Source organism: Erpetoichthys calabaricus, chromosome 18 (genome assembly GCF_900747795.2).
Source record: "Erpetoichthys calabaricus chromosome 18, fErpCal1.3, whole genome shotgun sequence".
Lineage (NCBI taxonomy): Eukaryota > Metazoa > Chordata > Cladistia > Polypteriformes > Polypteridae > Erpetoichthys > Erpetoichthys calabaricus.
Window position 1 is genome coordinate 70,863,819 of NC_041411.2, and position 17,675 is coordinate 70,881,493.

A 17,675-nucleotide genomic window follows, 5' to 3' on the forward strand; every position below is an offset into this window, starting at 1 on the left:
CAGGGCCTGTTAAAGCCCATTGTGGCACTTCCTGTGTGATTTTGGGCTATACAAAAATAAACTGCATTGTATTGTATTGTATTAGCTTAATGTCAGAACATTAAAACACTCTAGACGAGAACAGGCCATTCAGCCCAACAAAGCTCGCCAGTCCTATCCACTTATTTCTTCCAAAAATACATCGAGTCAAGTTTTGAAAGTCCCTAAAGTTTTACTGTCTACCACACTACTTGGTAGCTTATTCTATGTTAAATACGTAAAATATGTGATTCCATTAGGTAATGACACTTAAATGGCATCACTTGAAACTCAACAGACAACAATGGCGGTATCTCCATTCATCCCAAAGTTCAACTTATGTTGGCCATCTCTAAGTAATTAGGCTAAAGTAAAGTTAGATAGTGTGGCACGCAGCTGGGGGTGGTACCCAGCCAGGATGCCCAAGAGGACTGGAGGAGGGCTCACGCCTCCTCCAGACAACGAGGGGGCGACCGCCCTGGTTGCTGTCGGGGCCATGGGTACAGAGTTGTGAAGCTCAACCCTGTAGGGGCCCATGGTCACTGCCTGGAGAGCCCTGGACCTCAGCACTTCCGGCACACCAGAAAGTGCTTGGGGGAAGAGGAGCTAGGGACACCCGGAGTGCTTCCGGGGATGCAGCCGGCACTTCCGCCACACTGGGGCGTGTAGGTGGAAGATTGCCGGAGCACACCTAGAGCACATCCGGGGGACAATAAAAGGGGCCGCCTCCCTTCATTCAGGGCTGGAGTCGGGTGGAAGAGGAGGAGGTGTGGGAGAGGAAAGAGGCGGCCTGAAGAGACGAGGCAGATTGTGGGTTGGCCTGGATTGTTGGGGTGATTGGTGCTGCGGTACTGGGTTTGTGCACTTGAGTATAATTGTAAATAAACGTGTGTTGAACTTTAAAAGATGTCTGTCTGTCTGTGTCCGAGGCTCTTTCCACAATAGGGTCAACCATTTTAATTCTGCGTAACTTTACAACAAAATACAATTACAACTACCGCCTCATTTGCAGGCCGAGAACAAAAAATGCTTCACCACACTTCCCACGCACAATCCACAGGAGATTGTTAATGAAATGCAAAAAATAAAATACGGTAAGATACCGTTATTAAGTCACATGACCCCTGTACAAGTCATACAAATTCTTAATAATGGTAAAATTCTGTATTTAAAGACAACCGGATTATACTGTTGATATTTGGCTGTACATTAACAGCAATTTGTAAAGGTTGCTTTCCGATAGCAGGGCTTGTATCACCAGTCAACCTAATCTTCATACCTTTTGGATGCAAGAGAAAAGTGGAGTTTCCGGAAAAGTCAGTGTAGACCGGAAAAAAAACCCAAAATTAAACACAACAGGTGGACACAGACTTCAACTACCCATCCATTTAATTTATAAGGAATCCCAGTAGCATCTTAAAAATGGGCAGGAGTTAACTGTGGATGCCTTCCATTTACAGCCATCCACTATTTGCTTTTGGTTACTTTAATTAAATTGTTAGAGCATAAAAGCTCATTTCAGTTGCGGAACTGAGGAGAAGTTAACACCAACACTCCTGCCATGTAAATGGAACCTTCATAAAGGAAAACAGCACGTTTCTTTACTCTCAGCTCTGTAATGGCCACTGTAAGGGGAGGGGATTTTCCTTTTGGTTTCTTAGAGCATTTCATTAGTATATTTAATTTAATTATAATGCATTGTAAAGGACTAAGGGCCAATACAACAGAGATATATTCATATCAAGGCTGTATGCTCCCCCAACACACTAGATGGCAGCAATCCCTGGGCTTCAGTATCCATTCAGACACCTGCAGGTAATGCTGGGAATTGTAGTCCAGTAGGGCAGCCCTGCTGGTGTCAGTGGGTACCACCAGAGGGATCTGCAAGTAGTTATGCTTCCAACTTTACGGGACCTTCACATGACCCAGAAGTGCTTCTGATGGGTAATGCCTTGGCACCGGAAATACTCCTGGGTCTTCAATAAAAAGAAGGCAAGTTGAGAGAGAAGCTGGACAACACTCGCCTGGGAGGAGTGGCGGAAATAAAAACGAGAATGAAGGAGAAGAACAGAGCATTTGTGGCTGAACAACATATAAGAAACCTTTTTGTAAGGTGTTGTTGTTAATAAACCATTTTATTTATACCAGGACTTGTATCATTGTGGTTTGGGGTGCTATAACACCCCCCGCTGGTCACAGCATGTATTTAAATAAACCACTACTGAAAAAACGCTCTTGTAAATGAAAAAGGAAAGCATGCAAACGTGAATGGGCATTTGAATTGTAGACCTGTCTCCTGTTATTACGTTTATATTCAAAAAAAATACATGCGTTTCACATGCTGTGCACATATGACTGGATGACTTGACATGTGAATTATGCAACATGAGCAATGTGAGATTTTTTTCATGGATGTTTTATAAAATTCCACTGGGTAGCCATCAGGACCAGCTGCTTTCCCACTTTGAAGTGAGTTTATTGCGTCTAGTAATTCTGAGAGGTTTATCCAGTTCAGCGGCACTAAGAGTATCCAGCTGTGATATCTCTAATGAATCAAGAAAATCCTCAGATTGTGTTGAGTGGAATATAAGGACGACTTATGGTACTCTCTAAATGTGACAGTTATATTTTTATGGTCAATAATTTTAGATAACTGGACCTAATAGTGACCAATGATGAACAATAGTGGAAACATCCATAAAAGTTTCATGGATGTTTTTGCTATTGTTTGCTGTTGTTCATCATTAGTTATTATTGGGTCCGGTTATCTCAGAAACTTTGCTATGTCCTTTCTCCATGAAAACGTGACATTATTTTTGTTTCTTGTTCACCAGTACAAACTACATGGGGTAATTCACATATAAAAAATATCATTTTTGGGTGGAGTAAAGGTAACAAAATTAATAGGATGTGAGGAATTATTCTCTTACTATAAGCGGTTCCTTGTTGATGTCATGCAGGTCCAAAGATAAGATGTAGTCCTTACTCCCAACATACATCCTGTCATGGTCCTCATCCATGCGTAATATCCGATAGTCAGTTGTGTTCAGGAAGAATGAAAAAATGCTGTGCAGTCCCAGTGGACTTTAGATCTGCAAGAAAACAAAAGAAAAAAAAATGCCCATTATATTATACCATTCTGTTTGCCCATCTGGAAGGTCGAGTAAATATCTCACACACATCTGGAAAGTAAGATGCGCCAAACCCATCCACCTGTTTCCTGTAATGGGCTGGGCTGGGCTGGTGTGCTGCAATCTCACCCAAGAACCAGTCTTGGAACGGATGCACACACCATAAGGTTCACACACACAGGTGTCCTTGTGTAAGACTTTTGGGTACACACGGAGAACATTGAAAATGTGCCCAGAAATTACTCTAGCTGAGAACTGAACTGGCACAGAAAGATGGCACTAAACATGAATTATCTGTAGGTAATGACAATTAGCTGAACAGAGAAGGTGACAAATGAAGTGATGAAGAGGATGGCTATTAAAATAGTATGGTGGAGGGGATGATGAGAAAATAATAAGATTCACGGGACATACGGTGAGGGGGTCAAGTGGGAAAATGGTTCAATCGGTGATGCAAGGAACAATACAGAGCACCAGAGACAAAGGAGGAGAAGGAAAAATGTAGGGTGATGATATAGAACAAGGGGCAGCATCAAAAAAATGGAGGGAAGTAAAGGGAAAAGAAGAAGAGAAAGAGAAGTGGACAGCCATGGCTGCCCATCTTTGGATCAAAGACGAAGAAGAAGAAGAAAAAGGAGGAGGAGGAGGAGGATGTGTCAGTTCATTTCCTGCATCATGATGATCCTTGCTATCCAGCTCTTCATAGATATTATGTATAGAAAGCCAAATGTTAGAAGTGATGTAAACTTAAAGTAAATGAGCTTTAATTCAAAACATATGCTTGCGCATGTAAATAAAATGATAAGACAGTGATTATCTGCACATTTATGATAATTTTATTTGAGTGGGCTGTACGGTGTGGTGTGTCTGTGTCGCAGCGGTAAAGTCTCCACCTTCATCACTCAGTTATTTCTAAGAGTAAACATGGCCGCTCTGCTCCTCGTTTGCACCACAGGAGAGCAGTGTGGAGTGATCCACTTTTCATGGGCTGAAGGTGTGCCAGGGGCCGAAATCCTCGTCAGTTTGTCCAAATTGTGATTTGCTCAATGATGTGGTCAGTAATGGACATGGATGGGCATCCCACTCCTTCTTCAAGCTTAACACTCGTCCAGCCATTTGGGAACTTCTCAATGTATTTGTAAACACTCCACATGGCAAACCACGATGTCCATATTGTGTGCCAAGCCTTCTGTGGATTCTCGTTGTAATACAAAAAATAAGTTCAGAAAATGGATAAATGGACAATCCAAATTATAATGAACCAAAATTGTAGAAGGGGCCACACTTGTTGTTTGTCTGTAAATAACAGAGAGGTGTTAAGATGTCTGCAAACGTATTATAAATATGTGGACATGTTGAGTGGATATTCATCCTATTTCAGTCAGGCTGCACATTTGTCGAATACAAGTGCTGAATGTGTGGAGTGATACGTTCTCACTGATGCATCCCAGCAGCAACAGAATGGGTTTACATTTTGGAGCCATTTCTGTGTCCAGTTTGCAGGTTTTCCCCATGGGTGATTCTCCAGTTCCTCTGCTCTTCCTCCCACATTCTAAAGCCCTGCAGATTAGACTGATTGTCAACTCCAAGCTAGCACTTCATGAATGAATAGCAGCACTAATCATTGGGCCTCCATGCCTTTCTCCATTAATGATGCTTTCTTTTAATTTTGTGATTTAATATACAGCCCCTACATCTAGCTTCTCCAACCCACAATACTAAATTAGTCAGCACTGCAAATTTAGCATTCAACGCTCAGCTCAAAACAGCTTTTAAAGTTTCCCTCCTTTTTGTTTTTTTTGTAGGGTATATTTTTAATCTTTCCAAAATCAAGACTATTCCTAAAAATGAATGCAACACTTTGTTTCTTTGACTATTTTCTTGTGTTTATGGTAACTCAGTCCTGAGTCTAACCATGCATCAGTGATCAGGACCCTAACGATAACCTGTTTGCGATGGGGTGGGTACAACCTGCCTTCTCAGTTCAGCGGCACTCAAAAGACTTAAACGAACTTCCATAAAGGCTGACATTTTCCACAGCATATATCTGCTATGTAAGGATGCCACCCACAAACACATGCTGATTGTCCCTGGAGCAGACAATGCAGCCTCAGTCTCGGTCTTCCCCAAGTAATTCAGCCTTTGCCAAAATATTCTTCAGGTGTGTTCAGCTCTCAATTTCAATCCAGGAAATTTTGTTTCTGCTCTTTCTGTATTTCACAGACAATAAGCTCATTGAAGTTGCAGGTGTCTGAGGCATAGAATGGGTGCTGGAGTTAGGGGGTGGGTCTTGTCTTTAAGATAGCATGATGAAAATTAGTTTTAATACCATAACTTTCATCCCCCTTGATCTAATAGATCAATCTATCTATACTAAAATTAATATCTATCTAATGCTGCCTACTATAGTAAAATGAATATCTATCTATCTATCTATCTATCTATCTATCTATCTATCTATCTATCTATCTAATCCTACCTACTATACTAAAATGAATGTTTATCTAATCCTGCCTACTATACTAAAATTAATATCTATCTATCTATCTAATCCTGCCTACTATACTAAAGTGAATGTCTGTCTAATCCTGCCTACTATACTAAAATTAATATCTATCTATCTGATCCTGCCTACTGTACTAAAATAAATATCTGTTTATCTAATCCTGCCTACTATACTAAAATTAATATCTATCTATCTAATCCTACCTACTATACTAAAATGAATGTTTATCTAATCCTGCCTACTATACTAAAATTAATATCTATCTATCTATCTATCTAATCCTGCCTACTATACTAAAGTGAATGTCTGTCTAATCCTGCCTACTATACTAAAATTAATATCTATCTATCTATCTATCTAATCCTGCCTACTGTACTAAAATGAATATCTGCTTATCTAATCCTGCCTACTATACTAAAATTAATATCTATCTATCTATCTATCTATCTATCTATCTATCTATCTATCTATCTATCTATCTATCTATCTATCTATCTATCTAATCCTACCTACTATACTAAAATGAATGTTTATCTAATCCTGCCTACTATACTAAAATTTATATCTATCTAATCCTGCCTACTATACTAAAATGAATATCTATATATCTATCTATCTAATACTACAATTAATATCTATGTATTCCTGCCTACTATACTAAAATTAATATCTATCTAAATTGTACTTATAATAAATTGATATTTATGAAAATAACTTAACACAACAGTCTCCATTATTCTCTTTTCAATTTAGGGTTTCATTGTGGTGGGGCAGAGGTCTGTGGCAGTGCAGGTCCATCGATTAAAAGCAGTGTACTCGGGTGGTCGTGCGCAGGTGCAAAGTTGGTCATTCGCGAGGTGTTCGGTGTGGACAGTGAGCTGATTGTTTGATTAGGTCAGCTGTTCCAAGTTGTCACTGCACAGATTGTAACTAGCACCCACAGGAATGTAAAGGAAGACTGAGATGAAGAGAGAGCAAGAGACAGAAGGAAAGAAAGATGGAAAAGAAACACTGGAGGTTAACTGAAAAGGAAAATATAGGAAAAGAACAGGCAGGATCTGGCTGAGCTGGTACTGTGGTAGGGAGGCAAGTGGTTGGCAAGCGAATGGCGCTCACGGGGCAGGGTTACTCCTGCTGAGTACTTAGGGGGCTGGAGTGACCAACTACTCTGAGTGACTCTCACAGAATGCAAGGGGAGGGTGACGGGTGAAGGGGGGCAGGGCTCACAGGGTACCCTTCTGAAGGCCAAGGGATGGTGGTGGGGACACGAGTCACCATTGTAGGTCAACTGCACTTGCCGGTGGTTGTCTCCTCTCACTGATGAGACCTAAATGGGTGAGTAGAGGAGTAATTTAAAGGGCTACACTGAGACTCATAGTGGTTTTTAATGGATGGATCCTGAGAGTATTTTAACCATAGATTTTAACTGTTAAAGATTATTTATTAATTGATTGCTTTTAACCTTCAACGTGCACACTGTTATTATTATGGATTATTTATTACTTTTTTATGAAGAAAAGATTGTACTACACACTGTTTGGATTCTGGTAACTAGAAGTGTACATACACAAATATATACTGTATGTGCATGGACATGTATAGCCAGCTAGCTACAGTCATCTTATAATAGTCTCTAATTAGGAGACAGACAGACAGACAGACAGACAGACAGACAGATAGATAGATCTGAAATTATCTTCACTAGGTTTCATCAAGAAGCACATGTCAATCAGAAAAACTACAAAACAGTCTGCTCTTCATAATTATTCATCCTATGATCCCCTTACTAAACATTAATCAATACAGACATAATAAAAACAATAGAATAAAAACAACATAGAAATCCAGAAATGATTTATTAAGTCAACTTTCTCTGTTATCCTTATTTATTGAATTGGAAGGAATGGATGATAATGGTCCCTCCATTAATGTAAAAATTTGGATGATCAGTATGCTTTTGTCTTTTAATATAAAACACACTAACCCTAATCTAAAGCGAGACTCCCATGCCCTCGTTCCCAAATGACAATATACATTTAGTCAGACCTATCTGGTTAACTGTACAGGACCCTGAGTAATTTAATAAGTATAAGAAGCTTGCTTGAGCACCTGAATCCAGTTGTATTTGAGATTTGCACATCATGAATGAACTATCAAGAAGTTTTCCTCTATAATTTAATATTAAATATTACCCACCCTTTGATTTTTTTTCAATTATAATATCTCCCTAGAGCAGTGGTTCCCAAACTCGGTCCTGGGGGGCCGAGTGTGGCTGCAGGTTTTTGTTCCAACCAGATTCCTAATCAGTAACAACACCTAATAACACTGAGCTCATTTAATTAGCTGGTATTATTTTTCTTTTATTCTACATTCAGAAAAGCACAGCTGCATGGTTTTTACATTTACAAGACATTTAGAAATATTTCTACTTTTGCTCTAGATTGAAATGCTTAACTCTGTTTTGTTGATTTCCTTAGATTTTGCCCTCTCTCTGTGCAGACTTCCATCTTTGTTGTATTTTATTAATGACAATTAAAAATGAGCGGAGCAGACACGCAGGTAAACAACACTGGATCATGAAAGTCAGACCCACTAATTAGTAAATAATGGATTAATTAAACAATTAGAACACCTAGAAAAGTAGAATGAAAATCAAGATGAAAATATTGTTAAAAAGAAACAAAATACATTATTCCCGTATAACTGCTTGGTACATTTTAATATTATTATTATTTATTTTTTTTTTACCAAACTTAGTTTTCAGATTTCTATATTGTTCCCAAAACACAGATAAGAGTTCACTTAATTGGCCCAGGAGTCCAATTAAAAACAGAAACTGGTTGGAACAAAAACCAGCAGCCTCAGTGGGCCCCCCAGGACCGAGTTTGGGATGCGCTGCTCTAGAAGATTATCAATGCTTTCTCTAAATGACTGACACAATTTACCAATGTCTATCACCTCTGCACTTGGTGTGTTTTTATAAATGATCCTCTTGAAAATTTAGTATGCATGGGATGAAAGATGATGGAATGGCTTTTCTATCAAAAGGGTTTTATGGTGGATTAGATCTTCATCTTCTTGATCATCAGAGGTGACTGTGTGCAGAGAGTGTAGACCTATAAATACCTTGGAGTGCAGCTGGATGATAAATTAGACTGGACTGCCAATACTGATGCTCTGTGCAAGACAGGACAGAGCCGACTATACTTCCTTAGAAGGCTGGCGTCCTTCAACATCTGCAATAAGATGCTGCAGATGTTCTATCAGACGGTTGTGGCGAGCGCCCTCTTCTACGCAGTGGTGTGCTGTGGAGGCAGCATTAAGAAGAAAGACGCCTCACGCCTGGACAAACTGGTGAGGAAGGCAGACTCTATTGTAGGAACGGAGCTGGACAGTTTGACATCGGTGGCAGAGCGACGGGCGCTGAGCAGACTCCTGTCAGTCATGGAGAATCTACTGCATCCACTGAACAGGATTGTAGCAGTGCTACTTCCTAAGAACTGCATCTCCCAGCAGTCCTTGCAGGGGCTGCTGGGGTCAAAGGTGGTCAAAGGAGGTTTAAAAGAGGGCAGAGGGCAAAAGGAAAAGGAGAAAGTTTGTTTTGTTTGGTGCGTTGTGTGTTGCGTTTATCTGTCGTGCTGCCTGCTATTGTTGGAACTTTAATTAATCATTGTGTCCTGGACTGTATTCGTTGGTTGGGGTCTGGATCACTGTCTACCTGTGCACCGAGGACTGCGTTTGGATTCATTGGTTTTCCGGAAGAGGGAGCGCTTCTGAACCATCCATCCAATTTCATCCTTTCAGTAACTACCGGTAGGACTGTGTTGTCTTTCATCCTTTCAACATACAGATCGCTGGACTTAACTTCGTCACTTCTCATTTCATCCGGTTTGTTTTCATGGACTTTGCTGCGTGGTGTTTGTGTGTGTATATATGTTAAATGTAATATCGCCAAAGGGGTCAGGGGTGGTATTACTGTTTTCATTTAGTTAATTGTGTGTCATTATATTCGTAATTGTTTGCCTTTCCCAGTGTGCTTTATTGGTCTCTGTCGTGAGTGTGTGTGGGTCGATCCAAGGCTGGGGACATTCCTGGAATCTCTTGTATTAAAATAAATAAATCACCGTCAGCCTGGACGGTGTGAATCTTAGCGGCCCCTGACCGCTACAGGATCATCTCCAGACAGAGGAGCAGCTTCAGCGACAGACTGCTGTCACCGTCCTGCTCCACTGACAGACTGAGGAGATCGTTCCTCCACCACCCTATGCAACTCTTCAGTTCCACCCGGGGTTGGGTAAACGTTAACATTATACAAAGTTATTGTCTGTCTGTATACCTGCATTGTTATCACTCTTTAATTTAATATTTTCTTTATCAGTATTCTGCTGTTGGAGTATGTGGATTTCTCCTTGGCATTAATAAAGTATCTATCTATCTGAGGGCTATAATGGAATTAAAGATGAAAACTGGAGTGAGTTTTTATTTTTACCAAGTACTAGGGGGCTTTGCCCCCTGCTCACTTTGCTTGCACACCCCCTCTCCCCTAGGGGGCAATCACTTTGCATCTCTGCCGCTCACGTTGTGAAGAGATGTGGACAGAGGACAGATCAGCTGCTGGCTTGCTGCTATCGAGCTGCGTGTTCTGCTTGTCGCGTTGCGCGTCGATCATTTAGAAGCCTGTACAGCAGCTGTCCTTTTGTCTCACCGTGAGACAAGGGACAGGTCCTGCTTCCTAAAGTTGTAATGTGCAGTCTTGCGTGACGTCAAAGTGTCTCTCTGAGATGATCATGTCTCGACCCAAGATTTTTTAATTATAATAGATAGAAATGTTTTTCAGAGTGTTATAGGCTGATCTTAGCCTCTTTTGCCAAGATGAGCAGAATTAGATATCAAAATACTTTTCAGTGGAATCCAACACATCTCTTTATATTTTGTAGGTCTTGGCTTACTCTGATAAGTGTGGCACCCCAAAAGTCACAACCCACATTAGTGGAATCCAAATTTGCCTTTTATCTTTTTCCTGATGCAATGAGAAGTCAAGCACAATGACACCTTTTAATGGTTAACTGAACAGATTACAAAATGAAAGCTTCCCAGGCAGCTCTTCTGTTTATAACCTACCTGAAGAAGGGGCCTGAGTTGCCTTGAACGCTTCCATTTTGTAATCTGCCCAGTTAGCCAATAAAAGTGTAATTTTGCTTGACTTCTCCTCACATCCATAATTGCTAACACAGTATAACACCCTACTACTACATCTTCCATCCATCCATTTTCCAACCCGCTGAATCCGAACACAGGGTCATGGGGGTCTGCTGGAGCCAATCCCAGCCAACACAGGGCACAAGGCAGGGAACCAATCCTGGGCAGGGTGCCAACCCACCGCAGGACACACACAAACACACCCACACACCAAGCACACACTAGGTCCAATTTAGAATCGCCAATCCACCTAACCTGCATGTCTTTGGACTGTGGGAGGAAACCGGAGCGCCCGGAGGAAACCCACGCAGACACGGGGAGAACATGCAAACTCCACGCAGGGTGGACCCGGGAAGCAAACCCAGGTCCCCAAGTCTCCCAACTGCGAGGCAGCAGCGCTACCCACTATGCCACCGTGCCGCCCCTACTACATCTTTTCCTGATAAATTCATACATTACAGCGAGACGGTGAAATCGCAAATAACTTCTCTTTCTTTTACCAATACAACTGAATGTGGATTTAGCTTTGTCTAAAAAGTTTTGCTGGTTGTCTCTCTTTTATATTAAAAACGTGTGTCTGGGTTATTCAGCCTTGACCACGCCCCTCCACACCTCTCGTCCAATCATTACTCCTACTGCGCACATCTTCTCTCTGTACCTCCCTGTGACACTATCAGTGCTGCTAACTCACCCTTCAATGCAGTTGGTTACAATGGCAAAATGGCAGAAAAGCAAATAATCTATTCAAGAACGTCAAATTTTTTGACCCATAATTCACTTATTTTGAGGCAAAGTAGCTTAGGCAGATGTGATGATACTTCATGTGGCAGCTGGCTTGTTGATAAAGTAACTGATTGAACCCTCAGACTTTCATGGCCTGCTCTATTCATTGTAATAGCAATCATGTCATTACATGTGCCTGCCAGGTTATAGTGGCTACACACACAGGTGCCTTTCACCATCTTCCAGTACACAGGTGGAAACAGCTGGTTAAAAGCCTTGTAAATTATTCTAAGAGAAAAAAATCACAGTGTAATCAGCCACCTAACCTCTTTCTAAAGCTTCCACTAACCAGTGTCATGCATGTGCGAAGGAGGATCTCCTCATTGGCTCGATCGAGGTACAGTATGTAATAACCTGCCAGGACGAGATGGGGCACTGTGGTCAAAATTATCTTCTCCTTCTCTCCCTGCAGCACCAAGAGACTGCCCAGTGAGGGCATTTAGCATCGCCCCTTCCAGTTCACCAGCTATAAGAAACCCGGCTGCTCGGAAGGAGTCGTCTTTTGCAACCAGAGCGACCCGCCAGACAGAGCTACTAAATCTGTACTTAGAGCCGAATCTGTTTGTTTGCATTGAGCCGGAGTGCAAGAAGCATAAAGGCGAGGACGTGTTATTTTTGTTGGATGTTTCAGTTACTTAAACGGGATGACCCAGCTAGCGTCCCAACTTTTACGTTTGCATGACCTGTCATTCCTGCACCCGACCACACCAGGGAATTGAACCCAGGCCTCTGAATTTGCAAGGCAGCTCCACTAGCCACTGTGCCACCAAATAAAAAAAGAAACCAACCAGACTTCTTATTGTTGTACAGCTCCATTATAGTTGCTTTTTGTCCAAATGTGAACTAGTTTTCCAAAATGTCCTTACAGGAAATGAAGTTCGGACTGCTTTCAAAATATAGATCAACACTTCTTAAGCTATTTACTTGTGCTTCATTTTATCCAATTGTTTTTTATGTTGTTTTAAGACCGAGTCCTAACAGCATTCATTCAAGTGATATGCCATAGTTAGTCAGAAAGTCAAACTTTACAGTCCATTTCCTCTTTGTGAACGTGTGTAAAAGAATATCTGAACCAGAACCGTACTGCCAGCTAATTCCAAGGTCTGCCCAAAATGGACAACGGACACATCCCGCACGCTTCATAAAGAAACAATGCAAAAGTAGACATCCTGAGCGGTGGCTATTCAAGAGCGGAACTCATTACTGCTCAGACTTGGAATGCATTCTCCTCCTGTCAAAGCTGTAGGGGGGTGGGGTGTCTAGTATCTTACGTGAGAAAGGGGAACATACGCAAAATTAAAGAATAATAATAGATAGTGTGATGGACGACCAGCTACGGACTCCGGTCGCCACCCCCAAGCCGCTAGGAGGAGCCCTCCGGACAGCATGATGGTGCCCTGAGTTCCAGCAGGGCCTCATGGACTTTGTAGTTTCTATACACAGCCCTGCTGGATACCTTGGGGACCACCGGGAGTCGCTGTAGGGGGGCTAGTGGGCTCGTGTGTGCCCTATAACCCGGGAGTGCGTCAGCATCACGTGTCCGGAAGGAACGACGTGCTCCTGGGATGAAGAAGAGGACTGTTTGCCCTGACCCGGAAGGAAATGGACTTGTGGGTTGTGCCAGGAACCACTTCCGGGTCGGGAGATATAAAAGGACTGTGGGAAGCCCAGTACACTGAGCTGAGCTGGGAGGTAGGGTGGCAAAGTGTCTGGGCGAGGAGGATTGATTATTGTTGAAGAGTTTATTGTATATGAGTGTGGAGTGGAGGGTGCTTTGTGCACAGTATATTTATAAAATAAATAGTATTTATACTTTTACCTCGAGTTCAGAGTGGTACCTAAGGGTTCAAGAGGTGGACAAAAGCATTAACTGCTACGATAGATAGATAGATAGATAGATAGATAGATAGATAGATAGATAGATAGATAGATAGATAGATAGATAGATAGATAGATAGATAGATAGATAGATAGATAGATAGATAGATAGATAGATAGATAGATAGATAGATAGATAGATAGATAGATAGATAGATAGATAGATAGATAGATAGATAGATAGATAGATAGATAGATAGATAGATAGATAGATATTAATTTGTAGTGTAGTAGGCAGGACTAGATAGATAGATAGATAGATAGATAGATAGATAGATAGATAGATAGATAGATAGATAGATAGATAGATAGATAGATAGATAGATAGATAGATAGATAGATAGATCGATCAGTCCTCACAGGTGGCGCAATGGTAGTGCTGCTGCTTTGCAGTAAGGAGACTGTGGAAGTTTGTGGGTTCAATTCCTGGTTCCTCCCTGTGTGGATAGCGCTTTGAGTACTGAGAAAAGCACTATATAAATGTAATGAATTATTATTATTATTAGACTTTAACGTGAAGTTGTCAGATTTTTAGATTCTTATTCCATTTTTAAATTATAAACTAAAAAAATATCAAGAACTCACATCCCACTAGACGAGAGTTTGTGACAAGAGATTTCACCAGGCCCGGGGCCGGAAATAAAAGACAAAGAGTAGGACGGCTGCTGTACAGGCTTTTAAATGTTCGAAGTGCCGCACGAGATGCAGATCACACAGCAATCCAGCAGTTGATCGAGCAAAGAGGAGGTAAAAAAAAAAAAACTATTTGTTTCGCATTGTATCACGGTTTAAGAGGGGGTTTTGGAGGAGCAACTGCGTCTCCTTGGGGTACATTCCGCACCCCTCTTCACAACACAAGCGGCAGAGACACGAAGTGGATGGCAAGCAAAGCGAGCAGGGGGGAACCCCATAGTATATATATATATATATATATATATATATATATATATATATATAAAAAGTAGTTTTTATTCATGAGCTTTCAACCCCTACCAGGGGTCTTCATAAGAGGATAATGCTTAGACTTACAAGAATCAAAGGCAATATATAGCAACACATTAAGTGGGGGCAGGGCCGGATTAAGAGCTTTGGGGGCTCGTAGCACATTTCAAATTTGGGGGCCCCTAAAGTTTTGTTGTGTAAGAAATTTACAGTTTAAAAACGTAAATATTTTTAAAGACCAGTTTTTCAATGCTACACTTTTTCATTAAATATTGGGTCCACCATTTGGGGGTCCCCGAAATTGCGGGGCCTGTAGCATATGCTACATGTGCCTATTGGTTAATCCGGCACTGAGTGGGGGGGGGAGAGGTGACTAAGTCAGTATGATCAAGGGGGGGGGGGCTTGTATAGTTTATTTATTATGTACATGTTCTTCTTAAGTTGGCATATGCTGGATTTATGTCCAAGTGTCTGTTGATGGCGTTTTCATCTGATAGCCAAGACTCGGCCAACTCTCTGGCACTTTTAGTACTGGCCCTTAAATTTTACTTTTACGTTGTCCCAGTTGAATGTGTGTCCTGTCGATTTAGTATGTGCATATATCAAAGATAGTGCGTCCTTTCTTCTGACGGCGTTGCGATGTTCCTGTACACGTGTTGAGATTCTTTTTGAAGTTTGTCCTATGTATACAGCTGAGCAAGAATTACATGAAATACTATAAACTGCGTTTCGTGTTTCTGCTGTTGATTCCTTGTTTTTGGCATTAAAGAGGACTGTGAGCAGATTGTTCGTGGGTTTGTGTGCTATTCTGACGCCCCACTTGGTCAGGATGCGTGCTGTACCTTCTGACACCTTGTGGTGATAAGGGAGTGAGTGCCAGGTGGGGTGGGGGTTCTGATTTAAGTCAATTGTTTGCGGATTTATTTGGCGTCTCATGTGTAAGCTACGATTAATGAATGTTTTTGAGTATCCGTTTGAGGTGAAAAGGTGGAAGAGATAGCATCTCTCATTAATTTTTGTTTCCTTAGTATTACAATGAGTGTGGACTCGTCTGAATAGGGTTTTAACACAGCTCCGTTTATGAGATACCGGGTGGTTGCTGACGAAGTGTAAAATCTTGTCTGCGTAGCATTCTTTGTGGTAAACACTTGTGGTCAGGGTGGCGTCATTATTTCTTTTGCCCACCGCAGAGTATGAAAAATGTCCATGAGAAAATCTCACTTCCTTGTGTCACATAATCCACTTGTCAAGTCACACAGTCGTATGCTTACAATGTACCAAAGAGACACATTTTTTTAAGAAGTCATTGTTAAATTATCCACCTGTGGAAAAGGCGCTCGTAAACTAAATTGGAATGTTTGGAGATGTGACTGAGTATTTGAACTGAAGACCTGCCTCCCGTGATCACATTTATATTCGTAGTGGTGGTCCATAATGGTCGTATCTCAGGATTATTTGGCGTCTGTCTCTGGAACCGCATGGGTCAGTTGAGCTTTTGCCTCTTGCAGTCTTTCAGATACGCACAGATGTGAGGCATATTCTCTTCCTGTTTTTGTTAACTTTTAATCTCTAGTCATGCTTGTCTGTCAGTGCACACTTTTTTCTGGTTTTTCATGTGAAGCACAATGTCAGCCAATGAATAAGAAGTTTAGAAGGCATACGGGATGGACAGGCATCGTGGCAGGAAGTCGGGACGATCCCTTACCCGGACAGGAGGCCCCGAGTATACAGAAAGGCATCCCAGCCAAGAGAAGGAAGGCAGTCGCACCCGGACAAGGCTGCCCTAGAGGATGGATGGACATCCCAGCCGGACCTGGTTCCAGTACCTTCTCAGGATGGGAGAAAAGGGAAGGACAGCGAAAGATTGTCACAGAGGGATATCTAGTATCCCCAGGCACTAGATGGCAGTAGCCCTCTATGACGGTGCCCTTTCAGGAACCAGCAGGGAATGCTGGGAGATGTATTCTGGCTATATAGCCCTGCTAGGGACAATGGGTGCCACAAGGGGGTGATGTAGGGAGATGCACTCCTCAATTTATGGGACTTCCATATGACCCGGAAGTACTTCCATCGGGCAGTGGGCCTGGCACTGGAAGTATTCCCGGGTCCTCAATAAAAGGCGAGCAGGCTCTGGGAGGACATGGAGCAACACTCGACTAGAGGAGGGCAGTGTGGTGGTGAGACTAATTGTGATTTGTAGAGATAGAGTGTGTGAGATTACTTGTGTTTTGCTTGCTGCTACAACTGTTCGAAAGTTTAGTGTGGAATAAACCATCCATTATTTGAACGTGGGACTGTGCTGGTGTGTTTGTGTTTGGGGGTCGCTGGTTCCATTACAGATGTTATGAGGCTGGACTCCTGACCTATTAATGAAGCAGAGAGGTAGATCTCCATTTCCTTAATACACTGGTGTCCCTGTGGCAGCTCTGACCATCAAAGGTATTGTGATGCCTGGCCTCATGTCAGATGTTAATACCATTCACAAATGTAGGTTATCAGGGAGGATCCGTGCTCATAATTCACATTAACTTCTTCCATGAGACTTTTAACCCTCCTCTGCACTGCATACATCACGATCCCTTTAGTATTTGTTCGAACTTTCCAAAGGACAGCAAATAATAAGATATACGATTCTGCAAGCCAGCATCCTCAGATTCAGAGCGAAAAGCATACGGAAGATCTCCAAGACAAATGAAGAACGCCTTTGTTAAGCTCACGGCCCCAAAGCAGCATGAGAAAAAGTCATCATTACATGACAGAGAAACTTTCTCATCACCAGCAAGAAACCTGACCGTGACGGGCTGCTAAGGTGGGCAGCTGCACATAATAAGAAGGTAATCTCAGCCGAACAGCTATTCCCAGCAGGCAGTTTGATGGCGGTCCTGTTCGTTTTCCAGTCTAATGACCCCAGACAATTGGCCTGCTGTTTAGGGCGCAGCAGAGTCCAGTCCTCTTTATCGACCTTTACACAACTCCATTAGAGCACAAGCTTTGTATTCAGTGAAGACCATGCCACACATGTCCTATTTTCTGGCCGACTTATCATCTGCTTTGGACTGAGGATGCTGAAAACTCTTCTGCAAGAATATAAGTTTGGTCTGTGTGATTTTTTTGTAAATTATAATAGAAATACAGCAAGTAAAATAACTTGATGTCACCACACCACTCCCAGTGTCAAACAGACTGAAAACCATCACTGAAAGGAATCTTGTAGTTGC

The 17,675-nt window shown here is 41.9% G+C and overlaps 1 protein-coding gene across 1 annotated transcript in view; it reads right to left on the reverse strand.

The window, feature by feature from the left end:
- sema3fb (sema domain, immunoglobulin domain (Ig), short basic domain, secreted, (semaphorin) 3Fb) overlaps nt 1-17,675 on the reverse strand; it is a 360,044-nt gene that overhangs the window by 137,074 nt on the left and 205,295 nt on the right. Inside the window, 1 exon segment of the mRNA XM_028825108.2 lies at nt 2,949-3,110. Coding sequence (XP_028680941.2) covers nt 2,949-3,038 — 90 coding nt within the window. The 5' untranslated portion in view covers nt 3,039-3,110.